The sequence below is a fragment of the Leopardus geoffroyi genome, chromosome B3, assembly GCF_018350155.1.
Source record: "Leopardus geoffroyi isolate Oge1 chromosome B3, O.geoffroyi_Oge1_pat1.0, whole genome shotgun sequence".
NCBI classification, from domain to species: Eukaryota; Metazoa; Chordata; class Mammalia; order Carnivora; family Felidae; genus Leopardus; species Leopardus geoffroyi.
Window position 1 is genome coordinate 133,605,640 of NC_059337.1, and position 16,738 is coordinate 133,622,377.

Consider the following 16,738-nt stretch of genomic DNA (forward strand, 5'->3'; position numbering starts at 1 on the left):
AAGAATCTTCTGTGGTCTGTCTCTGCCCATCTTTTCAAGAGCCCGGAACCAATGTTTTTTAGAATTTTGACATGGGGTAAGACACATTCCTGGCACTCCAGTATTTAGAGATCAGGTACAAGTGACCAGAGAGATTAGATTGAAAGTAGAAAACCAAAGTTTACCTTTGGAAACTCAAGGAAAAATGCTTCCTTTTTAAGGGAGGATTCTGGATGGGGTATGAAAGTTTCATGCTGCTAAGAGATCGAATAAGATGAGGTAAAAGAAATTTCCATTGGATTTGATAATATGGAGGATTTCTGTGACTTTGAATGATTGCGGTATAGTAGTATGGGGAGAAGCTTTACGAACGGATATAATAGATTGAAGACTAAATGAAATTTTTTTTGTAATATAGCTAGTATAATAAGATGAGATATTTGAAGGCACAAAGATCATAAAGGAAGTAGAACTATCTTTATTTGTAGGTTGTAAATAAGGAGTTAAAAACCATCAAAAGCATCAAATAGCTAAAAATTAACAAAAGCTGTGGAAGACATCTACACTGAAAACTACATAAAACACTGTTGAAAGAATTTAGAGAGGCTTCTGGGAAGATGGTGGCGTAGGAGGACGCTGGGCTCACCGTGTCCTGCGGATCACTTAGATTCCACCCACACTTGCCTTAAAAAACCCAGAAAACCGCCAGAAGACTAGCAGAACGGAGTCTCCGGAGCCAAGCGCAGACGAGAGGCCCACGGAAGAGGGTAGGAAGGGCGGCGAGGCGGTGCGCGCTGCACGGACTGGCAGGAGGGAGCCGGGGCAGAGGGGCGGCCCGCCTGCCAAGCAGAGCTCCCGAGTCTGGCTGGCAAAAGCTGAGGGGCCGGACGGAGTATGTTCGGACAGCAAGTGGGACTTAACATCTGGAAGGTTACAAGCTAACAGCTCTGCTCAGAGAGCGGGAGGGCTGGAGGACAACGGGAGGGAGAGTTGTTGAGCCTAGGCCGACAGAGCTCAGCTTGGCGGGGAACAAAGGCGCTCGCCAGCACCATCTCCCTCACCCATCCCCCAGCCAAAATCCCAAAGGGAACCAGTTCCCGGCACGGAACTTGCTTGCACCGTGCAAACACCCAATGCTGTGCTTCTGCAGATCCATCCCTCCGGCGGGCCTGACTCCCTCCCGGTGCCACAGGGCCCCTCCCAAAGCGGATCTCCGAAGGAAAAGCGAGCTGAGCCTTCCCCTCCCACCCCTGTGCACCTTGCCAATCCACCCCAGCTAATACACCAGATCCCCAGCACCACAAGCCTGGCAGTGTGCAAGTAGCCCAGGCGGGCCACGCCACCCCACAGTGAATCCCGCCCCTAGGAGAGGGGAAGAGAAGGCACACACCAGTCTGACTGTGGCCCCAGCGGTGGGCTGGGGGCAGACATCAGGTCTGACTGCGGCCCGGCCCACCAACGCAAGTTATTCAAGACAGCGCAGGGGAAGTGCCCTGCAGTTCCGCACCACTCCAGGGACTATCCAAAATGATGAAAGGGAAGAATTCCCCTCAAAAAAACCTCCAGGAAATAACGACAGCTAACGAACTGATCAAAGATGATTTAAATAATATAACAGAAAGTGAATTTAGAATAATAGTCATAAAATTAATTGCTGGGCTTGAAAACAGTATAAAGGACAGCAGAGAATCTATTGCTACAGAGATCAAGGGACTAAGGAACAGCCAGGAGGAGCTAAAAAATGCTATTAACGAGCTGCAAAATAAAATGGAGACGACTACAGCTCGGATTGAAGAGGCAGAGGAGAGAATAGGTGAACTAGAAGATAAAATTATGGAAAAAGAAGCTGAGAAAAAGATAAAAAAAAAAATCCAGAAGTATGAGAGGAAAATTAAAGAACTAAGTGATGCACTAAAGAGAAATAATATACGCATAATTGGTACTCCAGAGGAGGAAGAGAGAGGGAAAGGTGCTGAAGGTGTACTTGAAGAAATAATAGCTGAGAACTTCCCAGATCTGGGGAAGGAAAAAGGCATTGAAATCCAAGAGGCACAGAGAACTCCCTTCAGACGTAACTTGAGTCGATCTTCTGCATGACTTACCATAGTGAAACTGGCAAAATACAAGGATAAAGAGAAAATTCTGAAAGCAGCAAGGGATAAACGTGCCCTCACATATAAAGGCAGACCTATAAGACTTGTGACTGATCTCTCTACTGAAACTTGGCAGGCCAGAAAGGAATGGCAGGAAATCTTCAACGTGATGAACAGAAAAAATATGCAGCCGAGAATCCTTTATCCAGCAAGTCTGTCATTTAGAATAGAAGGAGAGATAAAGGTCTTCCCAAACAAACAAAAACTGAAGGAATTCGTCACCACTAAACCAGCCCTACAAGAGATCCTAAAGGGGATCCTGTGAGACAAAGTACCAGAGACATTGCTACAAGCATGAAACCTACAGACATCACAATGACTCTAAACCTATATCTTTCTATAATAACACTGAGTATAAATGGACTAAATGCGCCAACCAAAAGACATAGGGTATCAGAATGGATAAAAAAACAAGACCCATCTATTTGCTGTCTACAAGAGACTCATTTTAGACCTGAGGACACCTTCAGATTGAAAGTGAGGGGATGGAGAACTATTTATCATGCTACTAGAAGTCAAAAGAGAGCTGGAGTAGCCATACTTATATCAGACAAACTAGACTTTAAATCAAAGGCTGTAACAAGAGATAAAGAAGGGCATTATATTAATAATTACAGGATCTATCCATCTAGAACTAACAATTATAAATGTCTACGTGCCCAATACAGGAGCCCCCAAATATATGAAACAATTACTCACAAACATAAGCAACGTTATTGACAAGAATGTGGTAATTGCAGGGGACTTTAATACCCAACTTACAACAATGGATAGATAATATAGACACATGGTCAATAAAGAAACAAGGGCCCTGAATGATACATTGGATCAGATGGACTTGACAGATATATTTAGAACTCTGCATGCCAAAGCAACAGAATATACTTTCTTCTCGAGTGCACATGGAACATTCTCCAAGATAGATCACATACTGGGTCACAAAACAGCCTTTCATAAGTATACAAGAATTGAGATCATACCATGCATACTTTCGGACCACAATGCTATGAAACTTGAAACCAACCACAGGAAAAAGTCTGGAAACCTCCAAAAGCATGGAGGTTAAAGAACACCCTACTAAAGAATGAATGGGTCAACCAGGCAATTAGAAAAGAAATTTAAAAATATATGGAAACAAACGAAAGTGAAAATACAACAATCCAAATGCTTTGGGATGCAGCAAAGGCAGTCCTGAGAGGAAAATACATTGCAATCCAGGCCTATCTCCAGAAACAAGAAAAATCCCAAATACAAAATCTAACAGCACACCTAAAGGAAATAGAAGCAGAGCAGCAAAGACACCCTAAACCCAGCAAAAGAAGAGAAATAATAAAGATCAGAGCAGAAATAAACAATATAGAATCTAAAAAAACTGTAGAGCAGATCAATGAAACCAAGAGTTGGTTTTTTGAAAAAATGAACAAAAATGATAAACCTCTAGCCAGGCTTCTCAAAAAGAAAAGGGAGATGACCCAAATAGATAAAATCATGAATGAAAATGGAATTATTACAACCAATCCCTCAGAGATACAAGCAGTTATCAGGGAATACTATGAAAAATTACATGCCAACAAACTGGACAACCTGGAAGAAATGGACAAATTCCTAAACACCCACACACTTCCAAAACTCAATCAGGAGGAAATAGAAAGCTTGAACAGACCCATAACCAGCGAAGAAATTGAATCAGTTATCAAAAATCTCCCAACAAATAAAGAGTCCAGGACCAGATGGCTTCCCTGGGGAATTCTACCAGACATTTAAAGCAGAGATAAAACCTATCCTTCTCAAGCTATTCCAAAAAATAGAAAGGGAAGGAAAACTTCCAGATTCATTCTATGAAGCCAGTATTACTTTGATTCCTAAACCAGAGACCCAGTAAAAAAAGAGAACTACAGGCCAATATCCCTGATGAATATGGATGCAAAAATTCTCAATAAGATACTAGCAAATCGAATTCAACAGCTTATAAAAAGAATTATTCACCATGATCAAGTGGGAATCATTCCTGGGATGCAGGGCTGGTTCAACATTCACAAATCAATCAACGTGATACATCACATTAATAAAGAAAAGATAAGAACCATATGATCCTGTCAATGGATGCAGAAAAAGCATTTGACAAAATTCAGCATCGTTTCTTAATAAAACCCCTCGAGAAAGTCGGGATAGAAGGAACATACTTAAACATCATAAAAGTTACCTATGAAAAGCCCACAGCTAATATCATCCTCATTGGGGAAAAACTGAGAGCTTTCCCTCTGAGATCAGGAACACGACAGGGATGCCCACTCTCACCGTTGTTGTTTAACATAGTGTTGGAAGTGCTAACATCAGCCATCAGACAACAAAAGGAAATCAAAGGCATCAAAATTGGCAAAGATGAAGCCAAGCTTTCCCTTTTTGCAGATGACATGACAATATACATGGAGAACCTGATAGACTCCACCAAAAGTCTGCTAGAACTGATACATGAATTCAGCAAAGTCGCAGGATACAAAATCAATGTACAGAAATCAGTTGCATTCTTATACACGAATAATGAAGGAACAGAGAGACAAAGAAACTGATCCCATTCACAAGTGCACCAAAAAGCATAAAATACCTAGGAATAAATCTAACCAAAGATGTACAAGATCTGTATGCTGAAAAGTATGGAAAGCTTATGAAGGAAATTGAAGAAGATATAAAGAAATGGAAAAACATTCTGTGCTCATGGGTTGGAAGAATAAATATTGTTAAAATGTCAATACTACTCAAAGCTATCTACACATTCAATGCAATCCCAATCAAAATTGCACCAGCATTCTTCTTGAAGCTAGAACAAGCAATCCTAAAATTCATATGGAACCACAAAAGGCCCCAAATAGCCAAAGGAATTTTGAAGAAGACCAAAGCAGGAGGCATCACAATCCCAGGCTTTAGCCTCTACTACAAAGCTGTAATCATCAAGACAGCATGGTATTGGCACAAAAACAGACACATAGACCAATGGAATAGAATAGAAACCCCAGAACTAGACCCACAAAAGTATGGCCAACTCATCTTTGACAAAGCAGGAAAGAATATCCAATGGAAAAAAAAGTCTCTTTAACAAATGGTGCTGGGAGAACTGGACAGCAACATGCAGAAGAATGAAACTAGACCACTTTCTCACACCATTCACAAAAATAAACTCAAAATGGATAAAGGACCTGAATGTGAGACAAGAAACCATCAAAACCCTAGAGGAGAAAGCAGGAAAAGACCTCTCTGATCTCAGCCGTAGGAATCTCTTACTTGACACATCCCCAAAGGCAAGGGAATTAAAAGCAAAAATGAACTATTGGGACCTCATGAAGATAAAAAGCTTCTGCACAGCAAAGGAAGCAATGAACAAAACTAAAAGGCAACCAATGGAATGGGAAAAGATATTTGCAAATGACATATCGGACAAAGGGCTAGTATCCAAAATCTATAAAGAGCTCACCAAACTCCACACCCAAAAAACAATCCAGTGGAGAATGGGCAGAAAACATGAATAGACACTTCTCTAAAGAAGACATCCGGATGGCCAACAGGCACATGAAAAGATGTTCAGCGTCGCTCCTTATCAGGGAAATACAAATCAAAACCACACTCAGATATCACCTCACGCCAGTCAGAGTGGCCAAAATGAACAAATCAGGAGACTACAGATGCTGGAGAGGATGTGGAGAAATGGGAACCCTCTTGCACTGTTGGTGGGAATGCAAACTGGTGCAGCCACTCTGGAAAATACTGTGGAGGTTCCTCAAAAAATTAAAAATAGACCTACCCTATGACCCAGCAGTAGCACTGCTAGGAATTTACCCAAGGGATACAGGAGTACTGATGCATAGGGGCACTTGTACCCCCATGTTTATAGCAGCACTCTCAACAATAGCCAAATTGTGGAAAGAGCCTAAATGTCCATCAACTGATGAATGGATGAAGAAATTGTGGTTTATATACACAACGGAGTACTACGTGGCAATGAGAAAGCATGAAATATGGCCCTTTGTAGCATCATGGATGGAACTGGAGAGTGTGATGCTAAGTGAAATAAGCCATACAGAGAAAGACAGATACCATATGTTTTCACTTTTTTTTTTTTTCAACATTTATTTATTTTTGGGACAGAGAGAGACAGAGCATGAACGGGGGAGGGGCAGAGAGAGAGGGAGACACAGAATCAGAAACAGGCTCCAGGCTCTGAGCCATCAGCCCAGAGCCTGACGCGGGGCTCGAACTCCCGGACCGCGAGGTCGTGACCTGGCTGAAGTCGGACGCTTAACCGACTGCGCCACCCAGGCGCCCCCCATATGTTTTCACTTTTATGTGGATCCTGAGAAACTTAACAGAAACCCATGGGGGAGGGGAAGGGGGAAAAAAAATGAGGTCAGAGTGGGAGAGAGCCAAAGCATAAGAGACTTTTAAAAACTGAGAACAAACTGAGGGTTGATGGGGGGGGGGTGGGGAGGGAGGGAAGGGTAGGTGATGGGCATTGAAGAGGGCATCTTTTGGGATGAGCACTGGGTGTTGTATGGAAACCAATTTGACAATAAATTTCATATATTAAAAAAAAAAACTTTCAAACAAAAAAATAATAAGAATTTAAATGTATGGAGATATAACCTGTTCATGGATTAAAAGAGTCAATATTGACATCAGTTGCTCCCAGCTTCTTTGATAGATTTCATTACAATCCTGATCAAAATCCCAGCGGAGTTTTTGTAAAAAATCAACAAGCTGATTCTAAAATTTGAATATGCAAGGTGTTTAGAAGTGGCAGAAGAATTTTAGAGAAGAACAAGCTGATACAAAATTTACATGTATATTGGGGCAACTGGGTGGTTCAGTCAGTTAAGTGTCCAACTTCGGCTCAGGTCATGATCTCACGGTTTGTGGGTTCAAGCCTCACATCAGGCTCTATGCTCACAGCTCAGAACCTGGAGCCTGCTTCAGATTCTGTGTCTCCCTCTCTTTCCTCTCCTCCCCTGCTTGCACTCTGTCTCTCTCTCTCTCTCTCTCTCTCTCTCTCTCTCTCTCTCAAAAATAAACACTAAAAAGAAAAAAAAACTTACACATATATACAAAGGATCTAAAATAGCCAGGATGGTTTTAAAGAAGCATACTTACAGTACCTGATTTGAAGATTTAGCATAAAATGGGAATAAGACTTGTATTAATATAAGACTAGATATTCTTATCAATGGAATAGACTCCAGAAATAGATGTAATCAGAGACTTTTGATAAAGGCACCTGGAGGAAGGTTGTTGTTTTCAGTAAATGGTGGTAAGGCATTTGGATACTGATGCAGAATAATCAAGCCATGGCCTAACTTAGGCCATAAACAGATTAATTACAGATAGATGCTAGACCTAAGTAAGAAAGCTAAAACTATGCTGTGAAAACTGAAGGATATTCTCATGCCATTGTAGTAGGCAAAGATTTAGTAGTTGGCACAAAAAATGCACTTGGCCATTAAAAAATTAATGGGCTTTTGGACTTCAAAAATATTTTAGAAATTGATTTCATCAGAAGACACCCTTTGAGGATGGATGAGGTTTTCTACACAAGACCTCATCCTCAGAAGATGTAAAGGAAAAAATTCTAACTTGGATAACTCCTCCTCAAAAAGGGAAAAAAAGCAAACAAGATCTTCTGAAATATAACGAATTTTCGTAAATAACTTTAACCAACTGGGAGAACATTTGCAGCATAGTTATAATACATGAAAAGCCCTGGGAGGCAAAGTAATGGCTCCTCAAAGATGCCCGAAATCCCAGACCCTGTGAAGGTAGCAGATGGAATTAAGTTTGCTAATCAACTGACCTTATCATGTGGGAGGTGACCTGAAAGGGCTCAGTGTAATCACAGAGGCGCCCCAATGCAGAAGAGGGAGAAGTCCAGAGTGAAGGCAGTATGACCGCTGACCTTGTTGGCCTTTGAGGGTGAGGAATTGGAGACGCAGAGAATGTAGGTGGCCTCTAAAAACTGGAAAAAACGAGGAAATGAATTCTTCCCTAGAGCCTCCGGAAGAAATACAACCCTGCCAGTACCCTGATTTTAGTCCAGCACATCCCATTTCAGACTTGTAATCTCCACAAGTATAAGATAGTAAATTTGTGCTGTTTTTCGGTCACTAAATTTATGGCAGGGCAGCTATAGGAAACTAATGCATACCTGTGTACTAATAAAAAAGACAAGTAACATAATTTTAAAATGGTCACTTCATAGAATTAAACCTAGATGTCCAATAAATATGGTTAAAAATACCACCACCAGTAATCCGAAATCAGATTGAAATGAGATCTATTTTGCCTATTATTTAGCAAAAATTTTCATAGATACCCATCCAGTGTTCTCAAGGATCTAAGAAAAGAGTGTCTTCTACATTGTTGGTGACAGTCTAAATTGGAAAGACTTTTTAGAAGGAAATGTGACCGAGTCCATCAAAATTAAACCTTATTTCCTTATGTATATCTATATACAGCTTGAATCTTCACAGTGAGTATCTTCCCACATCACTCGTGAAACTTTCTTTCAGTACATAGAAAGCAACAGAGCCCAAGGGCAATATAAGAAAAAAATGCAATACAAATGCAAAACAGAAGGTAACCAGGGTGGGGTGGGGGGACACGCATACTGCCTGCGGAGTTTTAGGACAGGAGTGACAGCACCATTAGCTAGAGTTTGTGATTTTCTCTCCTTGTCACACAGCCTTTCTGTCCACATCTCCTCTTACATCTACTGCCAACATTCTGTTTTTTGCATCTGTCTGTGAAAGTATCCCATCCCCCAGTTCTGGTCGTCTAAGACGTCTTGCTAAAAGCTCAGTCTGCTAGCTTTGTCTGCGCTCTTTGCAGCTGCTGCCTAGATTGAGGGCTAATGATGAAAGAAATGTTTTCAGTGGACACATGTTCCCATAACAGTCATCCTTACGTTTTTGTATACCTTCTAACAAAATCTGAACTCCTACTTCTTGTGGTGAGCATTTTGTAATGTATGTAATTGTCAAATCACTGTTGTCTACTCAAAATTGATATGTCAACAATACTTCAAGTAAAAATGAAAATATATAAGTAAAGTTCTGAATCTCGAAAGTAAACTGAATGAGCCGCTCAAACCAAATGCTTGGAGGTGGGGAGGTGGGGAGGCCGGGCTTGGAGGTGGCAGATGATACTACTGGAGATACCCAATTTTAAGCTTTTAAAGATTGTCTCAGAGGTCACCTTCATTGCTCCCTTCTCCGTTGTTGCATGGCTGTTTCCCCAGCATGTTCCCCTGAACATGGAGATAAGGCTCCCAGCAGTGACCTCCCAGTGAAAATCATGGGTTCTTTCTGGCTGGAATACATAGGGGGAGGGCAGCTGTTTAGTTAGACGTGAACGTGTCTAGTCATTGTAGACTGTTGTCCAGGAAGGGATTATGGCCTCATGGACCAAAACCCCCTCATTCTAGAGACAAGAAATGAATGTCTGGGAAGAAGAGCGCCTTGGCATGTTGCTGTTAGTGGGGAAGCCAGGACAGAAATCCTCTCTCCTGATTGGGGGTCCCCGGATCTTTTCTCACCATTGGCCTGCCTGCCATCTCCATGCATCTTGGGTGGAATCCGATGCTTTCCTGAGCTTTCCTTTAGGAACTTTGTTACACATTGTCAGTCAGTTTAAACATACTCTTAAAGGTTTAAGTGTTGGGCAAAATTTCCATATTAGGGACTGAGATCAGGTCCCTAATTAGCAGGCATGTTCTATGAGCTGTGGCAGGGTCATCTGCCAGATGGGCTCTGTCATTAAGGGGTCTATAAATTGCCGAGTTGAATAACTGACCATTGAGTAACTTAGTTGGGGACTCGGCAGCAAATCCTGTCGTGGGTTTGCAATGTGTCCGTTCAGCTTAGGCTGAACTTCGTTTTTCCAGAATTCCCCTGTATGTTTCTGGTTGGGGTGGGCCCCAGATGAGATTGTTGTTGGAAATTTGGAGGGCAGATGGGAAGTAGCAGCCCTTTTTATAACCCACACGTTGTCCTTTTGAGCCAGCTCACTCTGTTGGCAAGAAGCAGCAGCAGGACTTGTGACTTTTGCACCCTCTGCAGGATCCTGCTTCAGCTTCTCTAACTCCTGGGTCTCACCTGGTGTGTTTAGCTCCGTGGTGAAGGGCCTAGCTTCTGCAGGACACCTACACCCCCAGTGCCAGAGGCAACATGAATAGGCATGGTTTTAGTCTCTACTCGTGGCTTTAGCTCCTTGCCTGTGGTTCTAGCTTGTGTATCCATCCTTCCTGTGTATCCATCCTTCCCTGACTTCTGTCAGCCCTACAGACTTCAAACTCCAGCATCAGGGCAAAGATGGCCTTTAGAAACTGCTTTAAAAGCTCCTGCAATTACTTAAGTCAAATTTCTGTAAATTATATGTATTTTGTACACACTCTAGTGGTTCTGCTTCTCTGGTTGAACTGTGACTGCCACCCACCTGTCCCCCAGAAGCCAGTTTGATTCACCTTTACTTAGCAGCTTGGGCAAAGTTTCTGTTGGGCAGTACAACTTTGGCTGTCCTTTAAAATCCTCAACTTTCAGAGTCCTTCCATACCCTCAAGAATATAAGTAAATGAAAAACCCAACCCTCTTTGATGAAGCATCATTTGACCCCCAGCAACAACAAAATAAACCTGAGCATTGGCAAGGGAGAGGGCAGCTCCATCCAGTAGGAGTCAGAAGAAAACTGAAAGAACAAGGACAGAGAACAAGGTAGAAATGAACTTGAGTAATGGCAGTGGCCACAGCAAGAAGCCAAGACCTGCTGTGGGCATAGATCCTGAATGGAAGAGAAAAGTTATAACTCTTTTGGAGTTTTGGAAACAAAAGAGTTTGTCATAGGCAACCTCGTGGTGTCCCTGTGACACCCACAGATACCTGGGTTTCTGCTGGACACTTACAGGTACCTGTCTACACCACACACACTGCAGGCAGGGTTAGAGTTTGGGAAAAATACCCCTTGTCCTGGCTGCCCTGGGTACCAGTGATCCAGAGTGTATTTAGATATTTAAAAAAAAACAAAATCATTAGAGATGTTCTTTCAAGGAATATTGATTTATCACCTCAACAGCTTACAAGTGACTTTCAGTCCAATTATAAAGGATATAGTTTAAGGCTCCGGATGCTTAGAATTCTATTAGAAGCTAAATACAAAGGAGGGATTGGAAGAAACCATCTGAAGAGGGATCTTCATAGTCTCCTTTGACCTTTTTTGCTTTTCTTTGTTTTTGAGAGAGAGGCAGACTATGACCAGAGGAGGGGCAGAGAGAGGGAGACACAGAATCTGAAGCAGTCTCCAGGCTCAGCACAGAGCTTGACGAGGGGCTTGAACTCACGAACTGTGAGATCATGATCTGACCCGAATTTGGCCACTTAACCAACTGAGCCCCTCCATTGATCTTTACCTTGGAATAAGCCCTCAAGAAGAAAATGTGACTAGTAAAGAATGAAAACCGGCCTGCTAGAAAGTACCTCTGGCCTGTGATGGTTGGATGCTACAAGTCAAGGGAGCAGTCAGGCACTAACATAGAAAGTGGGGGAGCTATTCCAAAGGAGACTGCTTCTACTTCACACTCACTAGTTGGTTGTGCCATTAGACCTGTGGCTTTGCCCAGGAGGTCACTGTGTCTTACTAATGGGTGAGAGACCTAAAAGCAAGCTATCATCTTGGACTTGGAAAGTAAACCATTTTCCTAGGGTCCTATGACCCCTGCAGTTTCCATCTTTATGATCCATCATAGACCATGGTATTCATGATAGTGGCCCTTGAGCATCAAAGTATAGTTTCTTGTTCTCAGTATGGTCCATTAAAGAAGGTAGGGATGTCTGTCCATATACTTTGTTAGCTTAATTGTTTTAACGGTTTTCTTAGCTCTGATTTCCGTAGTCCTTCTCTGTTCCCGTAGGACCTTCAACAGAGATGACACTTTTCACCTTACTTGGTAACTGTTTCTCTTTGACTCTCTGATTTCCTATTATGGCTTGCTTTAGAAGAATACTTGATGCCCCAGTGAATGAATCTTGAAATAATTCTGTTTTCCATGAAGTCAGGCTCTAAGGGTCTGAATAGCTGAGAATATTCCTTATTCTTAAAACAAAGTAGAATTTGGGTGAGGCTTGTTGAGGAAGAACCCGTTGATGATGGGTTTACAGTGAGTGGTAAGTGAGAGTCCTCGGCCTGGTTTGGTGCAGGAGAGCATGTTTCTAGGGAAGATGCTGCAGAGCTTAGGTCTGTTCCGAGCATCCTGATGGCATCTTGGCACCTTCTCTCTGGTCACTTCCAAGGCTCACTTCCGCTGCATCCTGTGATTTTAGGCGTACCCACCACTCTCTGCCCGTATAAAACATGATTCTGAACACACCATTACTATATGGATACAGATGCCAATCAGGTACCCTCAGTTGTTTTCTTTAGATTGAAAGTAGAAATGAACACTTCCTGCCCCAAACTAAAGGCAGAAAAAAGGAGTGTGAAGCGTAAGATGTTATGTAAGATTATATTGACGTGATTTTTTCTTACATGCTACTTTGTTATGTAACACAGTCAGGCACCCTGGCTACACCAGAGTCATGGAAAGAAAGGCCTTTGGACAGGGGGAAAAATCATCTAAGAAAGGCTGATCATTTTAATAGCTGTCCTCGGGGGAAAATGCAGATGAGGATGAAGCTATCCCAAATTGATTAGATACATCTTGGGGATTATAGCACGGCAGGATTTAACATTCCATTTCTAAAAAACGCATTATTCTGCCAAACACTGAGTGAATGTGATTGCAGCTATCTGTGTTTTTGACCAGGGTCTTGCAGCTGCGAAAGTTTGACCTGCACTAAAATACCTCATCGAGTCAGCCCTTTCTGTGTCCTTGTCCCTGCAGCGCGAATCTGTCCAAGGCCGCCTGGGGAGCATTAGAGAAGAATGGTGCCCAGCTGATGATCCGTTCCTATGAGCTTGGGGTCCTTTTCTTGCCATCAGCATTTGTAAGTTCACGCTTGAAACTGCCTGAGTGGTCGCATGTGGAACAGGTCGGGTGTGTATGTTCTCTTCCTTTGGTCCTGGTGACCTGAGGCCGGGGTTCTAGCCTAAGCCTGTGCTGACAGATACGTTTAGCATTCACTATTCTGCTGCTCTCGCGGAGTGTACCTGGTGAGAGACTGAGGGTAATTGGTTTGGGTAAAGTTAATCACAGTATGTATGTATGTATGTATGTATGTATGTATGTATGTATGTATGTATGAATTTATTATTTTATTTTTAAACTTTTTTAAAATGTTTATTTGTTATTGAGAGGCCGAGAGACAGCATGAGCAGGGGAGGGGTAGAGAAAGGGGAAGGCACAGAATCCGAAGCAGGCTCCAGGCTCTGAGCTGTCAGCACAGAGCCCGATGTGGGGCTCGAATTCAGAAACTGTGAGATCATGACCTGAGCTGAAATCGGTCGCCTAACCAAGTGAGCCATCCAGGCACCTCAGTTAATCACAATATTTAAATATTGCGAACCATAACGTGAAGATGTGTTACAAGGCGGTAGTGACAGGTCACCAAAGGGATGACTCAGCCAAGAACAAGACGTTCCTTTGGAGGAGGTCTTTGGAAGCTGGAAGGCTTGAGGAAGGTTGACGGATACTTAGGGAGAGGAGCAGGCAGGGTATCCCAGGTTAGGGGAGTGTCAAGAGCCCGAGTCGGGAGGCTAGGAGGCTCACAACAGCTACTCGAGTAGGAATTCAAGGGGTCACAGGACCTGTGCAATCAGACTAACTGGTAAGCCCCCTGGAAACACACCGTGTTGGAAGCTGTGACTCTCTCAAGGTGTCCGGCACAGCCAGCTTATCTCCCAGCTTGGAACAGCTCTGTTTCTGCAGCTGAACACCAGACAGGTGGCTGGTTTTCACGTCAGAACTGGTCGCACAGGCCCTGATTTCTAAATATCAAAATCACCTTTGGTCCAGAGAGACCTTCTCACTCTAAGGGGCATACAGACCCCAAGACCACCGTCTCACCCCTCACATACTTGGTGGAATGCAGTCGGAACTGCCCACGTGACAAGATGGCCAATGCTTGTTTTCTTTTTTCGCCACCTGCTATACTTGAGCTTACGATAAACATACGTATGATGCAGCGCCATCGTAAACCACGTGACTAGACCAGAAGATTCAGTGAAGGAGCACTGCCTGCTTGTTCTCAGGCTTCAATCCAGATCTATGTGACACGGCATGCCAGAGAACAAGCATCCCCACTCCACCCTGCCCAAGTGTCCTCACTATCCCCTCCCCGCTGTAGTGAAGTTCTTTTCTCCCTCTCTCCTCCTTCGTCAGTCTTTATCCATCCTTTTCTTCTCCAAGCTCAGTGGGGTTTTGCTACAAGACTGTCAAATAGGCCTCTCCAGAGGGTAATATAAGATTCTAGCACATCTTGTTGCTTTCCTACAGAGTCAGAGCAGATCCTGACAGCGCTTACAACGGAAGACTCCCCTCCGTATCCCTGGAGGCAGATGGTTCCCCTTTTTCTGTAGACAAGGATGTGACTTCCCTAGGGTTCCACAGCTGTCCGGATTCCAGCCCTCAAACCACAGTCTCTCACTGATCCCTCCTGTGATGTTTCAGCATTATCACAGGACGTAGTAAATTCACAACACTAGAGTGATAATAGGCAGTAATTTGGTGTGACTTAGTGACTGTAGCTTTGAACTAACGCCAAGATTATCTCCCAGTAATAATTTAATCAATGGAATAAGTTCCAGGTCCCTTTTGTTTGGCTTTTGTTGTCCGCATTTGGAAAATTCTAGTTGTTTCTAACTATTCTGACTCGATTCCTCATCATGAAAATGGTAGTGGGAAAGAAGTATATTGTGCTTTAGGTCCTCTAGACCCTTCTAAGCTCCTAACTTTACTTCTGATTCAGTTTCTGGCTGTACATTAGACCCAGCTAATAGAGGAAAAACTGGGCACAGTCATTTAGAATCCCCAAATTAGATTCTTTCTTCTATACTGTTGGAATAAGAAAGAGCCCCCATTATAGCACATCTTAGGTAGAATAGATTCAGTTATTTACAAAGACTATCAGGCAAGAATAGAAAAAAATGGATTCCACCCCTACTATGCTAGGCCAACAGATTCAAGAGTGAGGCCCCAAGCAGGGTGACCATATAATAATGTAGTGACTAAAAAGGTAGGGTTTTATCCAGCAATCCGAGTTCCTTGGCTTGTCTGGAGATACAGATCCTAGTACAGTGCTTTATAGCAGGCTTCTTACATAACACTAGTAAGGACCCCAGACTGTCCCTATCTTGTCATCAGACGTTTCTGGGTGTATTGTCTGTGTCCTTCGCTGAACCATAAATTATTTGGGCAAGGTGCCAAAATGAGGCGTGTGGACAGTACACAGAAGTGCTTGACCTCACCCTCCCAAGGAGCTTCCTGGTCAAGTTGGGCTATAAGGGCATTTTAAAAAGGCACTTCTGTTGAGAAATGTCCGTATGTGGCCTAGGTGCTACGACCTGTGAGAGAAGTAACTGGCCTGAGTGAGCAGAACCCAAAAGGCTGAATGTGGATATTTGGGTCTTTTTCTTTGCTCTTGACAGCATCCAGCTTGAGCTTACACAAGCCCACGAAGGGGGCAGTTTCCTGAAAAGATGTGAAGGGCAAGGTCATGGAATCGGTGGCCCAGCGGAGACTTGGGAGGGTGGAGCCGGTCCAGCGCCAGGGACGCCCGCAGTACGCTGCCTGTCTGGGTCGCTGCCCTTGGTGACTCCTCCCCTGTGGCTTCTCCACTCATTTGCCGGCCGTTCCGCATGTACAGATAGCTCAAGTTTAGGTCTGCCTTTCACGCCTCTCTACTGTCCTGACCCTGTCCCAATAGTGGGCCTGTTTCCAGAGAAGGGCAGATGTTGTGATTTAGGAAGCCACCCCAGAGATAGCTACTGCCAGAGGGTTTCCCCCCGGAAGTGAGTTGATGTGTGTTTTATCAGTCTGCATAAAACCGTGTCGGGATTTTGCAGCATAGGAGCCTTTGTCCTTAAGCTACTCTATCACAGCATCTATGTCACTTACCGGTATGTGAAGTTTCTGGGAAGCCAGTGGACCTTTGCTTGGCCTTCACAGAATTAACATATACGGTTTTGACTCTGAGGGTAACCCAGAGATCTCTGCCATGAGGTGATTTGTCATTTTGCTGGGGTAATTCGAACACAGAATGAGACACTCAGCTTCTGAAAGAGAGACTGTCTAGTACAACAACTCCACGGCCGCCTCCTCAGAATGTATCCCAGGCTCATAACTGAACATTCTGGCTGCCTGGAAGGACCATTCAGTCACTTGGTTCAGCTCCACCAGCTCCCCATGCCTGCAGTTCAGTAGCCCTGGGGATAGGAGGAGGAACAAGGTGGAGTCTTCATTCTCATGAAAGCTCCTGGAGAATTTCAGGAAGCAGACAAGTTATTATAGTACATGACGACAGCTATAGTGTGTGGGGTTCAGGATACAGAGACTCTGAGAAAAGACCTGGGGGCCCCGGGGAAGGCTTCTTTAAGATCATATTTGACCTGGGTCTTGAAAAGTGAGTATGAGCTTAGCC

The 16,738-nt window shown here is 43.5% G+C and overlaps 1 protein-coding gene across 6 annotated transcripts in view; it reads left to right on the top strand.

Moving 5' to 3' along the window:
- Positions 1-16,738, top strand: part of TDP1 (tyrosyl-DNA phosphodiesterase 1) — an 89,546-nt gene that overhangs the window by 56,459 nt on the left and 16,349 nt on the right. For all 6 annotated transcript variants that reach the window (XM_045451838.1, XM_045451843.1, XM_045451839.1 and 3 more), the window contains one exon: positions 13,045-13,147. In XM_045451838.1, coding sequence (XP_045307794.1) covers positions 13,045-13,147 — 103 coding nt within the window. The remainder of the gene's footprint in view (positions 1-13,044; positions 13,148-16,738) is intronic.